The 14,830-nt window shown below is 36.4% G+C and overlaps 1 protein-coding gene across 3 annotated transcripts in view; it reads right to left on the minus strand.

Moving 5' to 3' along the window:
• The window catches only part of FAF1 (Fas associated factor 1), a 514,461-nt gene that overhangs the window by 301,354 nt on the left and 198,277 nt on the right, over positions 1 to 14,830 (minus strand). For all 3 annotated transcript variants that reach the window (XM_055403873.2, XM_055403872.2, XM_055403871.1), the window contains exons 5-6: positions 12,603 to 12,694; positions 5,468 to 5,559 (exon numbers count right to left, since the gene is read on the minus strand). In XM_055403873.2, the coding sequence (XP_055259848.1) occupies positions 5,468 to 5,559; positions 12,603 to 12,694 (184 nt within the window). The remainder of the gene's footprint in view (positions 1 to 5,467; positions 5,560 to 12,602; positions 12,695 to 14,830) is intronic.

The following is a 14,830-nucleotide window of genomic DNA, read 5'->3' on the forward strand; positions in this document are numbered from 1 at the left end:
TTATTATGATTTCATTTTTACCCGTAAATTATCTGTATTATCCAAATGTATGGAGGAACTCAGAGATACCTTTTTATTACTACTTCATTTTTAATTTTACTGCAAAATGGCCAAAGAATGGGTCAGCATGACAGTGATTCTTTGGTAGTGATTCTTAATCATCCTACTTGGAATACACTGCAGTATTTTGTACCATTACCATTATACATTTGAGACAAAAAATATAGATAGTAGTATAGATTTCTCAGGATTGTCTCAATCTAGAGACATATGACTGAATTACAAATGGGACACACAAACCAGTGAAAGCTCAACTGGCAGCTAGGAAACAGGTGTTTATAGAGATTTGTCATTTATACATATTTGGAAAACAAAGCACTGAGAGGAGACGTCAGGGAAAATATACAGTAAGAGGGGCTGCTGAAAACAGAACTCTAGGGGACACCAACTTTATAGCAAATGAAGAAAAGAGGCACTTACAGGATGAAACAACCTGAGTGGCAGATAGAACACCAAAAAAGTGTTGGAAATTTTCTTTAAAGAGATTAATTTTTAAAAAAGTCACAATATGTCAATGACTAGGGTGTAACTGCCTAGAGGATGGAGCATGTTTTCATCCAGTAGTTAATCAATAAATCTTTGATAGACTGACCCTTTCCTATGATATGAAACAGGTATAATTAACAGCTCCCCTCTTTTAATTTTATTGTGATTGACAGTACAATATGAAGTTGTGCAATAGGGGTAACTTCATCACCTTTGAATTAGTAAGTGAAATCTATTTTAAAAAGCTTAAAAACACTTTTCAATTGTTAAAAAGATTATGATTAAAGAGTTTGCTCTTAAATTCTCAAAAAGCCTGAAATTCTATTCTGAAAAACAAAAACATAATTTACTTTAAAATAATTCTAAAATATATGGTTATAGACACTTATATGGTAATTCTGCTGCTCTTAGCTTTTTAAAAAATATTGCAAATACAAAATAAGATTCAATTACCAGGCACCCCCTAGTGGCAGTAAAATCAAGTTTAAAAAAAATTTCATAAGCATGTTTTAATATATAGTTCTCACCAAACCTTGAGAATAAAACTGTTGGTTAGTAAACAATTTAAGAGCATGTCATTTTAAATCTATATTTTACTAGATGATGAATAGTGTACAGTAATTAAAAAGTTCATTCACACACTAAAATTTCATCAATATTCTTGAAAGCTACAGTAACTGAAATGTATATAAATGAACTTCAAGGACTATATAATGACAAATTACAAGATTTTTAAAAAACTGTCATTATAGAAAACAGCTTCCAAAAAAGAAGTCATCTTTGGAATAAAGCTTTATATATTTCTGTCAAGAAACTGGAAGCTAGATGGAGTCAGATGAAAATATCAGTAGCAGAAGTATTTTTCACTGTTGACCTTAAACCAGCTGCAAAACTCTCTTTAAAATACCTCAAATTCCTAATTTATAATATAGATATCAATATCAGCCTCTGTGTTCTTACAGAGGTGCTATAAAAATGTGAGAGTTGAATGAAAAAGATTACTACTGGTATATACTAGCAAAAATGTTTTCATAATTATGCTTTGCAATTTGTGCTTTTGCATATAAATGTACCTCTTCTGTTTAATGAATTTTTATAACCACCCTGGCAACTAAAATCAATGTTTCTTATTTTATATAAGGAGAATCTAAGACCCTAGATAAACAGGGATTATAATCTGGGGTTTATCTCTCCATATCTTACCTTTTTTGCATGGATAGATTATAATCACATTACTTTCCTGATTTGGTTATAATAAACTTTGTTTAGGAATGACACCATAACACCAGTATTGTCCAGTTCATTGAGAGAAGACTGATACTCTAAAGAAAGAACATAACGTTTGCCACTGCACTGAAATTGGAATGGTGGAATCCAGCAGCAGGACCTCGTCACAGTTCTGCACTGCAATTAACAGGCAGTTTATTACCCAGTTTCCCTCAATCTTTCCACATCCACTGACTCGTGTCAGAGAAATAAAAGAATAAAATCAATTTAGTATCAAACCAACCACCCAAATCAAATATAACTTTAAAAAAAAATCCCAAATCTGAAAAGAAGGATGGGGTGGTATGTACATAAACTTTGCTATTTTCTGCTATCAGTTTCGAAGTTTTTATATTTATTTGCCAATTCTCAAATATAACAATCAGAATATTTTCTCCTTTTTAGATTATAAACTGGGTAACAAATTATAAATAAGGTTTGTATGAATCCACCAATTATAACAATATTTTGCAAAAACAAATCAACTTTATTATGGAGTTTATATTGCACAGCAATATTGTCTCCCATATTTGATAATATGATATGCTATAAAACTCAATATTAAATTACTTTTGGGTTCCATTATACAGTTAGGATATAAAAAACTATTTTTGTTTGATAAAACACAAGTGAAAATCATAAGTTAAAAATAATTATTCCATTAGCTTTTAAAATTCTGTATGGATTTTGTTTTTAATTGTCTCTCATGAAATGAGAATTTAAGATATATATTATAGATTAAAAAAAGAAAAATAATCTCTAGCTTTATAGAAAGATATCTTGGATTAACATATCTAAAAGAAACACACTGTAACTTTTATGCACATTAATAAACTTCTTCATCAGAAGGAACCTCTATGCTCCTCCTCTCACTAGCCAGATACACTGTGTTTTATGTATCTTTTGACTTTGAATTTTTATGTCTTTCTTATCATTCCAACATAAGAAAAAGCACCATTATAACTTGATAAATATCCATACAGTCAACAAAGGAAGACTACTTTCAAAAGGGAAAGTGAAAGTCACTTAGTCCTGTCAGACTCTTTGTGACCCCATGGAATTTCCCAGGCCAGAATACTGGAGTGGGTTGCTCTTCCCTTTTCCAGAGGATCTTCCCAACCCAGGGGTCGAACCCAGGTCTCCTGCATTGCAGGCAGATTCTTTACCAGCTGAGCCACAAGTGAAGCCCCAAGAATACTGGAGTGGATAGCCTTTATCTTCTCCAGCAGATCTTCCTGACCCAGGAATCGCACAGGGGTCTCCTGCACTGCAGGCGGATTCTCTACCAGCTGAGCTACCAGGGAAGACTAGTTTAGCATTATATAAAGTAGTCATTCTCCAATAAACACTGCATTACAAGAAACACTGTAGGCCCCTGCCTGCCTAGGGACTGAGACACATGGCAATGAACATTTCCATTAGCCCCGGAAGACATTTTTGAGAAATCCATTTAATCATACTACTGGAAAGCCACAGACTATAACCAATGATGTCTCTTATCTACATCTAATTATGTGGATTACATACTGGATGACATTCTTAACTAACCTAAAAATAATATTGTACCTGAGTAGATACAGAACCCATACCTATAATCTCATCTGGCATTTAAATCAACATTACTATAAGCATAAGGACTATAAGCACTGTTTCTCATAGTATGCAAATGCAAATTCCCATTAATATATGATCTGAACATAAGACACAGAGCAACCCAAGAAATCTTTAAATTCTTAGCATAAAACAAACCATTAACAGACTATCAGATACAATTATATCAGATTTAACTTTCTTCAGTTCAGTGATTTGTACTTTGATAAAGAGAAATTTACTTTTCTTTTTGATACTATCTACCTGTGATGGTATGAGCTGTTAGAAATACACATTTGGTTTTCTTCCCCACACAGAGCTCCTAAAATCTTTGCAATTTTTTAAGTAATAAGAGTGATACTAACGAACTTCTATCCTGGTCACCAGGGGAACCAACCTCATGATTAGAGGGTTAGAAAGTTTAACCACCTCTCCCTCCCACCCTACTCTGTGAAGAAGAGAGGAAATGGAGGTTGGACTAATTACTAATAGCCAATGATTCAATCAATCATGCCTATGTGGTGAATCTCCATAAAAAATCCTAGTTGAAGAGTTCTGGAGAGCTTCCAGGTTGGTAAAAAAGAAAGCATCCATGTGCTGGCAGGGGGACACACCTTAAAGATTACAAGCACTCTTCTGCTCAAGACCCTTCCAGATCTCATTCTATATATCTCTTCATCTGGCTGTTCATTTAAAATATGTTTTACAATAAACTGGTAATAGTACACAGAGCATTTCTGAGTTCTATGATACATTCTCTCGCAAATTATCGAACACAGAAGGGAGTGGTGGGAACCTCCAATCCCCAGTCGGTTGGTCAGAAGCACAGGTGACAACCTATACCTGCAATTGGGTTTGATATGGGGCAGTCTTATGGAGCTGAGTCCTGAACTTGTGGGATCTAACGCTATCTCCAGGTAGGCAGTATCAGAATTCTGTTAAACTGAAGAATATCCAGCAGGTATTGAAGACTTGGCGGGCAGGGGACACATTTGTTCGACTGAACTGTTCCATAGGTACTACAGTAAAGAAAACAGAACTTTTTTCCTTTCACTACACTAATAATAAAGATAGTGGTGGGAAAAAATTTGACAATATTTGAAGTTTAGAGACACCAAGTTGTATTCAATAAAAAAATAAATAAAATGTGCAAAAAATTGTGAATATCTAAGAACAACTTAAACTCAGTTCCAGGAAGATACTGTGCTCAGGAAAATTATGATTCTATCACTAGTTTAATGATTCACTTTAGATACGGTTGCTTCATTAGGCAATAATAATACAATATATAATTAAATATTGAAATATTTGATCATTCTATAAATATATTGAGTTTCACTGTAAAAACTGAAAAAAGAATGAGACTCTCTATTCCAAAAAGAAAGAAAATCTTAAAAATTTTATATCAACTTATTTCAAGCTGTATTCTCCAGAGCATAAGAAATTTCCTCAAAGATATACTGCTTCAGCCATGGGAGAAACTAGAGTTCCAGTTACTCATTCTCTTCCCTCCAACTCCCGTTCTTCCCTTCAAACAGAGAAGTACCATTTATGACTCTTTTATCATATAACAAAGTTTTGCTAGCTTTTCTTTGTAAAAAGATTCCATCATTAAAATCAAACAAATAAACACTCCAAACCAAATAGTTTGAAACTCTATATAGTTAATAGTTGTTACTAAGCTAAAACTCGGACAAAGCAATGGCAAGCCACTCCAGTACTCTTGCCTAGAAAATCCCATGGATGGAGGAGCCTGGTAGGCTGCAGTCTATGGGGTCGCTACTAGTAGGACGCGACTGAGTGACTTCACTTTCACTTTTCACTTTCACGCACTGGAGAAGGAAATGGCAACCCACTCCAGTGTTCTTGCCTGGAGAATCCCAGGGACGGGGGAGCCTGGTGGGCTGCTGTCTATGGGGTTGCACAGAGTTGGACACGACTGAAGCAACTTAGCAAGCTAAAACTTCAACAAGTTTTGATTTAATTTTGGTATTTATATACAGCTTAAAGAAATTTAACAATCAAACTTTTCATTTCCTATTTCCAGGAAAAGTAAACACCTTACCCAGCATGACTAGATGATGAAGGTGGCGGCAAATCTGGTGTAAGGACATAAAGACAGTTGTTTTTTGGCAAGTGTAGTGATTTTAAGACCGTCTGAAAAAGAAAAAGTAAAAACAAAAAATAACCATTGATTGTGCATTATTAATCTTTTCCTATAATTCTTAGAAAATTATTGCCATTGCAGCTTGACTTTTCATCTTTTGACAATTTCCTAAATAGGATAATATAGAAGAACTATTGAATCCAATAAATTTGTTTCTCCCATGCATAAGTTAGCATAAATATGAGTATTAAAATACAAATTCTTTAGCTTACAAAGAGATACAAATATACACAGTTATATACACAGTTGAAGATTATTAATTGCTTCATTGAAGAAGCATAACTTTGCAACTAATATCTACTTCATTCAGGATCATTTTAGCAAAAATTAGCAAGTTATGTTTTCAGAGATCATTAGACCTAGAAAAGATGATAGAGAATATCTTAAACCAAAGATTTTATAAATGAGGAGCTATATCCTAAGAAATGAAAAGACCTGGATGAGGTCTCTACTAAGTATTACCTAGGTTACTTAACTCTTCCTCCAGATAACCATCATGTGTGTGTATGTGCTCCGTAGTGTCCAACTCTTTGGGACCCCATAGACAGTAGCCTGCCAGGCTCCACGGTCCATGAAATTTCCCAGGCAAGAATCCTGGAGTGGGGTGCCATTTCCTCCTCCAGGAGATCTTCTCAACCTAATGATCAACCCATGTCTCTTGCATCTCCTGCACTGGCAGGCAGATTCTTTACCACTGCACCACATGGATGATAAAAAATAAAAAAAATTTAACAGGAAAGTCAATGCTGAAGGTTCTTCAGAGGAAGGACTGGAAATGGAAATGAGGAACAATAAGGACACATATTTTACCAGTTAGTCCAGTAGTATAATGGCTACTTCAGTTCAGCTCCGTCGCTCAGTTTTGTCTGACTCTTTGTGACCCCATGAACCACAGCACACCAGGCCTCCCTGTCCATCACAACAATCGGAGTCCACCCAAACCCATGTCTATCGAGTCAGTGATGCCATCCAACCATCTCATCCTCTGTCGTCCCCTTCTCCTCTTGCCCTCAATCTTTCCCAGCATCAGGGTCTCTTCCAATGAGTCAGCTCTTCGCATCAGGTGGTCAAAGTATTGGAGTTTCAGCTTCAGCATCAGTCCTTCCAATGAACATCCAGGACTGATCTCCTTTAGAATGGACTGGTTGGATCTCCTTGCAGTCCAAGGGACTGTAAAAAGTCTTCTCCAACACCACAGTTCAAAAGCATCAATTCTTCAGCACTGAGCTTTCTCACATCCATACATGGCCATTGGAAAAACCATAGCCTTGGACTAGACAGACCTTTGTTGACAAAGTAATGTCTCTGTTTTTTAATATGCTGTCTAGGTTGGTCATAACTTTCCTTCCAAGGAGCAAACGTCTTTTAATTTCATGGCTGCAATCAGCATCTGCAGTGATTTTGGAGCCCCAAAAAACAAAGTCTGACACTGTTTCCACATCTATTTCCCATGAAGTGATGGGACCAGATGCCATGATCTTAGTTTTCTGAATGTTGAGCTTCAAGCCAACTATTTCACTCTCCTCTTTCACTTTCATCAAGAGGCTTTTTAGTTCTTCTTCACTTTCTGCCATAAGGGTGGTGTCATCTGCATATCTGAGGTTATTGATATTTCTCCCGGGTGTCTTGATTCCAGCTTGTGCTTCATCCAGCCCAGCGTTTCTCATGATGTACTCTCCATATAAGTTAAATAAGCAGGGTGACAATATACAGCCTTGATGTACTCATTTTCCTATTTGGAACCAGTCTGTTGTTCCATGTCCAGTTCTAACCATTGCTTCCTGACCTGCATACAGGTTTCTCAAAAGGCAGGTCAGGTAGTCTGGTATTCCCATCTTTTTCAGAGAAAAGCAATTAAAACTGAGAATCCTCCAAAGAAACAATATCCTCAGGAAGGCAGTTTCAGTCAGAGGTAGATGGTATGGTGAAGAGAATGTGTAGGCAAGAGGTTGGCAATAGAAGGAATTTGCTAATGAAGGAATTTGCTAATAATTAAATTAGTTCCATAGGGCTCAAGAAAAAAATTTCAAGCAGTGGAGAGCAAAATGAACAGAGACAGATATGGGCTGTACAGAGGCTATGGAGATTTAAGTGAGGAATAATTTGGGAATCTGAGACTCCTTGCTGTGACTGGCATAAACAGTATAAAAGGCATAATGAAACCAGTTCTGGTTGAATCAAAGCAAATAATAATGTCAAGGCTGAAAGTATTGGAAAGAAAGGTGGAGTAGATACCTAGGAATCACTTTAACCCTGCATATGAAAGCAGGGACACCAGGGAAGAACTGATCTTATCTGAGCATACAATCTAATGAATTTATTATTGACCCTCCATGAGAGGTCCCATCTTACTAAAGGCAGAGTCTTCCTTCACAAGCTTTGGGACTTACTCTTGATTTATATTTGTCATGCCTTAATACTTACTCATTATTTGCAATATATTCTGGCATCCTTTATCCTATTACCTTTTCTTTTAATGCTGAATATAACCCACTCAATTAGCTTCACAACTCACTAATGATCTGTGACCCATGGTTTGAAAAAAACACTGAATAGGCAATTAATCATAACTTCACAATCATCCAGGAAGTCCTGAAGTTCTGAATCTTTTTGTCAAATATATGCAAGTTATTCTGAAATCTATCTGTGTTACCTTGCAAGAGTTAACAAGCAAACAAACAAACAAAAATACGGCATACAAACACAGGAAAGTTACTTTTACCATTTTTTATCTTTCATTATTTTACTTTGATGATTACTGATAACAGCTTGTTCTTACCATTTGATCATTATTGTCACTTTACTATGCCTGATCCAAAGATTTTCCAATAAATCTTCCTTCTCAAACCACATATGATATGATTAAACATATACTTCAAGTAGGTCAGTCATTTCACAAACATTTATTTGATGCTTATTATATCAGGCATTGGATATCTAGTGATGAAAGAAACACCATTTTTTATGGTGCTGTGATAGAAAATGCTGGGATGGGAGCCATTTTACAAAATACAAACATCTGTTAAAGAAAGTAACATTTAAGCTGAGACTTGAAGGATGGAAAAGTCACCCATGTGAAGAACTGAGGGTACAGCATTCCAGACAGCTAAACAGCATCTGTCAGATAAAGATATAAAGAGCTTGAGCATTTTAGAAGAATTAAAAGGTTCTATGATTGCGGCTTGGAAAGTGAAGATATGAAAGGTTGAAGATGAGGTTGTAGAGGTGAATATAGGGAAAATAATACAATACCTTTTAAACCATGGTGAGTAGCTTGAATTTTATTCAAAGTGCAATAAAAAGTTATATTTTACCAGAAGAGAGATATAATTTATGTTTTCACTTGATCTTAGCCAAAAGGCCGAGAAGCGATATAATTTATGTTTTCAAAAGAACATTGTGGCTCTTCTATGGAGAATGCATAGGAAGAATCCTCCCCCAAAAAGCTGGAAAAACAATGATTAAGCTATTACACTGCTCAAGGCAAGATATGCTAACAGCACGGATTAAGCCGTGCAATAACAATACTATAAAGTGGCTATGTTGAGATATATTTTGAAAACAAAGTCTATAGGACTTACTAAGGATTAGGTACTTTTGAAATTTTTTAAAAAATTATTTTTTTGAGGAATTCCCTGGCAATCCAGTGGCTAGGACTCAGTGCTTTCACTGCCATGACCCAGGATCAGTCCCTGGTTGGAGAATTAAGATCCTGCAAGCCGCAGAGCATGGGCACTGACTCAATGGACATGGGTTTGGGTAGACTCCGGGAGTTGGTGGTGGACAGGGAGGCCTGGCGTGCTGCTCTTCATGAGGTCCCAAGAGACTGAACTGAATTGAACTGAACTTGAGCATCCATAGATTTTGGTACGAGGGGGTAGATGCTACAACCAATTCTTATGGCTACTGAGAAACAACTTATCAGAACACATTGCTTTAAGAACATTTTCAAAATGTTTGCCTTTCTTTTTACAGGCTACCAAAAATGCCAGGTAGGTAATTCATATCCATGGGTTTCCCAATAAATGAAAGTATAAATGATATAGCTATGTAAACTAATGCATTTTGCTGTTTTATTTCTACCAAGGTTGTTGATTTATTCAGTTAGCACTTCTTTTTATTCTTAAATCTACATTTCAATTAGAACAGCCATAAAGGACCAGGTGTCAATCAACTCTATAGCCTGTGCAAAAATTCAGCCTACTACTTAACTTTTGTATGTCCTGTCAGTTAAGCATGGTTTTTACATTTTTAAATGTTTGAAAAAAAATCAAAACAAGAGTAGTGTCTGATATGTGAAATTATATAAAATCCAAAAATTTCTATGTCCACAAATATTGATGTATTTCAACAGTCAAGCTCACTGCTTCATATATGGTCTAAAGTTATTTTCATCTAGGACAGCAGAACTGAGTGGTTGCAACAGAGACTCCATAGTCCACAAAGCCTAAAATATTAACTGCCTGGCTCAGTACAGAAAAAGTTAGCTAACCCCTAGTATTGTTGTTGTTGTTCAGTCACTCAGTTGTGTCCAACTCTTTGGAACCCCATGCAGTGCAGCATAGCAGGCTTTGCTGTCCTTCATCATCTCCTGATTTTGGTCAAATTCATATCCACTGAGTCAATGATGCCATCCAACCATCTCATCCTCTGTTGTCCCCTTCTCCGCCTGCCTTCAATCTTTCCCAGCATCAGGGTCTTTTCCAATTAGTTGGTTCTTCACGTCAGGTGGCCAAAGTATTAGAGTTTCAGCTTCAACATCAGTCCCACCAGTAAACACCCAGGACTGATCTTTAGGATGGACTGGTTGGATCTCCTTGCAGTCCAAGGGATTCTCAAGTGTCTTCTCCAACACCACAGTTCAAAAGCATCAATTCTTCGGCACTCAGCTTTCTTTATGGTCCAACTCTCACATCCATGCATGACTACTGGAAAAACCATAGCCTTGACTAGACGGACCTTTGTTGGCAAAGTGATGTCTCTGCTTTTTAATATGCTGTCTAGGTTGGTCATAGCTTTTTTTCCAAGGAGCAAGCATCTTTTAATTTCATGGCTGCAGTCACCATCTGTAGTGATTCTGGAGCCCAAGAAAATAAAGTCTGTCATCTTTCCATTGTTTCCCCATCTATTTGCCATGAAGTGACAGGGCTGGGTGTTATGACCTTAGTTTTGTGAATGTTGAGTTGTAAATCAGCTTTCTTACTCTCCTCTCTCACCTTTATCAAGAGGTTCTTCAATTCCTCTTAGCTTTCAGCCATTAGGGTGGTGTCATCTGCACAGCAGAAGTTACTGATATTATTATAATATCAATAACCTCTAATATAGCACACCACTAATTTGTACTTAAATTTATAAATATCTTGCCAACCTGAAATTCCTATAAATAACTTAATGAAGTACTCAGAGTATCTCCATATATCAAATGGACTCACATACAAATATTTGTAAGCACAATGTCTACCAGAAGCTGTTGACAGAGAGTTGAACCGAAAGTTCAAGATTTTAAGTTCATGCCATGCCTGGTATTTAAATATCAACTCAGAAACTAGTGTGAAAAGATTCAGTTATTTCTACTTCAAACACCTAAAACTTTAGTTAACTCGTTTCTTTCCATCCCTTACCACTCACTCTGTCAGAAAAAGAATGTGCATAAAATATTTTATGCCTGAGGCTGCAAATGGGTGCTTGAGAATAGCAACTACTAGCTTAAAATTGCAACATTTTGTGTAAATTCTTAAAATATAACTCATCCATGCACCTGACCCTATCCACGTAACAAAGAAATATTCTTACCATTTAAATTTTCTAAGTTAAAAATATTTCCTATTACCTTTTTTGTTCCATATAAATACTTGATATAAATATAATATTGATATATAATATAATACTATATATCATATAATACTTGATATATGGGCTTCCGTGGTGACTCAGATGGTAAAGAATCCACCTGCACTGCAGGAGCTTCGGGTTCCTGCAATCTGCAATGCAGGGTGCAATCCCGGGGTTGGGAAGTTCCCCTGGAGAAGGGAATAGCTACCCACTCCACTATTCTTGCCTGGAGAATTCCAAGGACAGAAGAGCCTAGTGGGCTACTACAGTACATGGGGTTGCAAAGAGTTGGAAACAACTGAGTGTCTAACACTCACTGTCATAAACGTATATATACCGGGTATGACTTCTTTCAGGTCAACAAGTAAATTTTTAGAAATGTTTAGAAAATTTTCAGTAATGTTTCAGTTCAGTTCAGTCGCTCAGTCGTGTCCGACTCTCCGCAACCCCATGAATCACAGCACGCCAGGCCTCCCTGTCCATCACCAACTCCCGGAGTTCACTCAAACTCATGTCAACAGAGTCGGTGATGCCATCCAGCCGTCTCATTCTCGGTCATCCCCTTCTCCTCCCGCCCCCAACCTTTCCCAGCATTAGAGTCTTTTCCAGTGAGTCAACTCGTCGCATGAGGTGACCAAAGTATTGCAGCTTCAGCTTTAGCATCAGTCCTTCCAATGAACACCCAGGATTAATCTCCTTTAGAATGGACTGGTTGGATCTCTTTGTGGTACAAGGGACTCTCAAGAGTCTTCTCCAACACCACAGTTCAAAAGCATCAATTCTTCGGCGATCAGCTTTCTTCACAGTCCAACTCTCACATCCATACATGACCACGGGAAAAACCATAGCCTTGACTAGACAGACCTTTAGAAAATTATTATTCCAAGGCAATTACTGACATCATATGAGGTTTGAGAAAAGGATAAAATGCTCTCAAAAAATGATGTCAAGTTGACTTCTATAAAATACTTATAAATAGGAAAAATATGCCAAAGAGTGATTTCACTTACATACCTAATGAATGTTGCTGATTAACTATGAAATGTTTTTACTTGAAAAACACTGTTTGCTGTACTCTTAAACTAAGTTACTATTACCATTTCTCCATCTGTCATACGTAACATTAACAAAAAACAATTTTATACTTTAGTCAATAACATAACTTAATTTTCTTTTATTTCTAGGTAATTATGAAACTTACACTGTCTTCCACGTCTCCAGTCTTCCAGCCTTTTAACAGCATTTTAGACATAGGTATCTGAAGTTCATTTTCTAAAATCTGTTTAATTTCTCCTGTACAAATAAGAAGAGACCAGATATTAATAACAAAATAATACAATCAATATTTATTCATATCCAAAGCTATTACTAATGTTAGATATATGGTTCTCAGGTCAATGACATTTGTTTCATGAATGAATATGAAAAATTTCAGTAGTCCAAACTTCAAATCTTGATTATACAACATGATGTCCCTTTGAAGAACTGAAATTTCAACATTATAATAAAAACTTAACACTTAATTAATTAATTAAGCAGCTTTTTAAAAAGAAACAGATATCAATGATGGAGTTTTGAATAGAAACAATCTATTTCAAACCAACCAACAGACCAATATGTGATCAGCATATGGTGGGAGTAGTCAGTCAAGTATAAAACTTGAGGCATTATAATATAAGGAAAGCAAACTGTGCAATGCACTTTGGGGTTGAAGTCTTAGCTTAAATAAAACAACTTGTCTATTCTTAGTTTTTGTATCTGCAAAATGGGGAATAATATTGTCTATCTTATCTACCTCTAAGGTTCAAGGATAAGAGGAGACAACATCCATGAAGGTAGCCAGAAAATAAAAACCACCAATGCATATAATCTAGAAGACAATTTAAAGTATCTTAAAGAGAAAAGGAACAGAATTTAAGAAAAGAAAAAAAAGTTATATTGGATTAAATAGAGAAGGCTTTGTGAGACAGATGAGACTTAAACTCGTTTCAATTGTAGCTGGATTAAAACCAAGCATGAAGTATATTAGGGTTGTGAAGGAGAACCAAATCAAAGGAAAGGATACATTATTCGGTGAAGAAAAAGACCAAAAGGTAAAAGCAAAAGTGAAAATGATGCTAATCAGAAAAGGTAAGGAATCACAATTTTTCCAGTATGCTACAAAGTACTTTTCAGGAATCAAGTCTACTTAATAATTAACCAGCTCATTTCTGGTTCTACAGTATAATAAACAGATCATTAAATCAGAATGTACAAATATTTCATGTATATGCTTTTATTAGATTGATTAGTGGATTAACATGTAATACAATTCCATTCATAATAAGCAATTGAACACTGCAGAAATTGATCAAACTATACATTAAAAGAAAATTCCATGCTGATAAAGGAAAAGAAGGAAGGTGGAGCTTAACCTACGTAAGTTCTATGGAATCACAGTGGTCTAGGTAAGCAATGCTACAGTCAAGCCCTTCATGGCCTTAAGTTCAGTTAGTTCAGTCACTCAGTCATGTCAAACTCTTGGCAACTCCATGAACTGCAGCACACAAGGCCTCCCTGTCCATCACCAACTCCCGGAGTTCACCCAAACTCATATCCATTGAGTCAGTGATGTCATCCAACCATCTTATCCTCTGTCGTCCCCTTCTCCTCCCGCCCTCAATCTTTCCCAGCATCAGGGTCTTTTCCAATGAGTCAGCTCTTTGCAACAGGTGGCCAAAGTATTGGAGTTTCAGATTCAACATCAGTCCTTCCAATGAACACCCAGGACTGATCTCCTTTAGGATGGACAGGTTGGATTTTCTTGCAGTCCAAGGGACTCTCCAAGAGTCTTCTCCAACACCACAGTTCAAAAGCATCAATCCTTCAGCGCTCAGCTTTCTTTATAGTCCAACTCTCATATCCATACATGACTACCGGAAAACTGTCCTTAGTGACATTTTTTTTTTTTTGCTTTCCTAAGAAAATTCCTATCTGGGTACTTTGGCTAGTGATTAAACATCATAAAAAGAGTTCTGATTCAACATTTTAGAAGCACAAAATACATCAACTTTGACCTTCAAAAATATCACTGTTGAGAAAGGATTGTTCTCTTCATGGAAATAAGAGAAAGGTGAGCCATATTTCTTATGTGACTGTGATTGTGTTAAGTCACTTGGTTGTGTTCAACTCTATGCAGTTCTATAGACTGTAGCCCACCAGGCTCGTCTGTCCATAGAATTCTGTAGGCAAGGATACTGGAGTAGGTTGCCATTCTCTTCTCCAGGGGAGCTTCCTGATCCAGGGATTGAACCCAGGTCTCCTACATTACAGGCAGATGGCACTGCACTATAGTACCCCTATATGTGAAAACTGTGATGATATGTAGATTTCATCAAGGAACACTCCACTGACTGCCAAGCATATTTCTGATATGGGTTTAATATCCAA

Source organism: Moschus berezovskii, chromosome 4 (genome assembly GCF_049115385.1).
Source record: "Moschus berezovskii isolate FMDL1 chromosome 4, NW_MosBer_1.0, whole genome shotgun sequence".
Classification (NCBI taxonomy): domain Eukaryota; kingdom Metazoa; phylum Chordata; class Mammalia; order Artiodactyla; family Moschidae; genus Moschus; species Moschus berezovskii.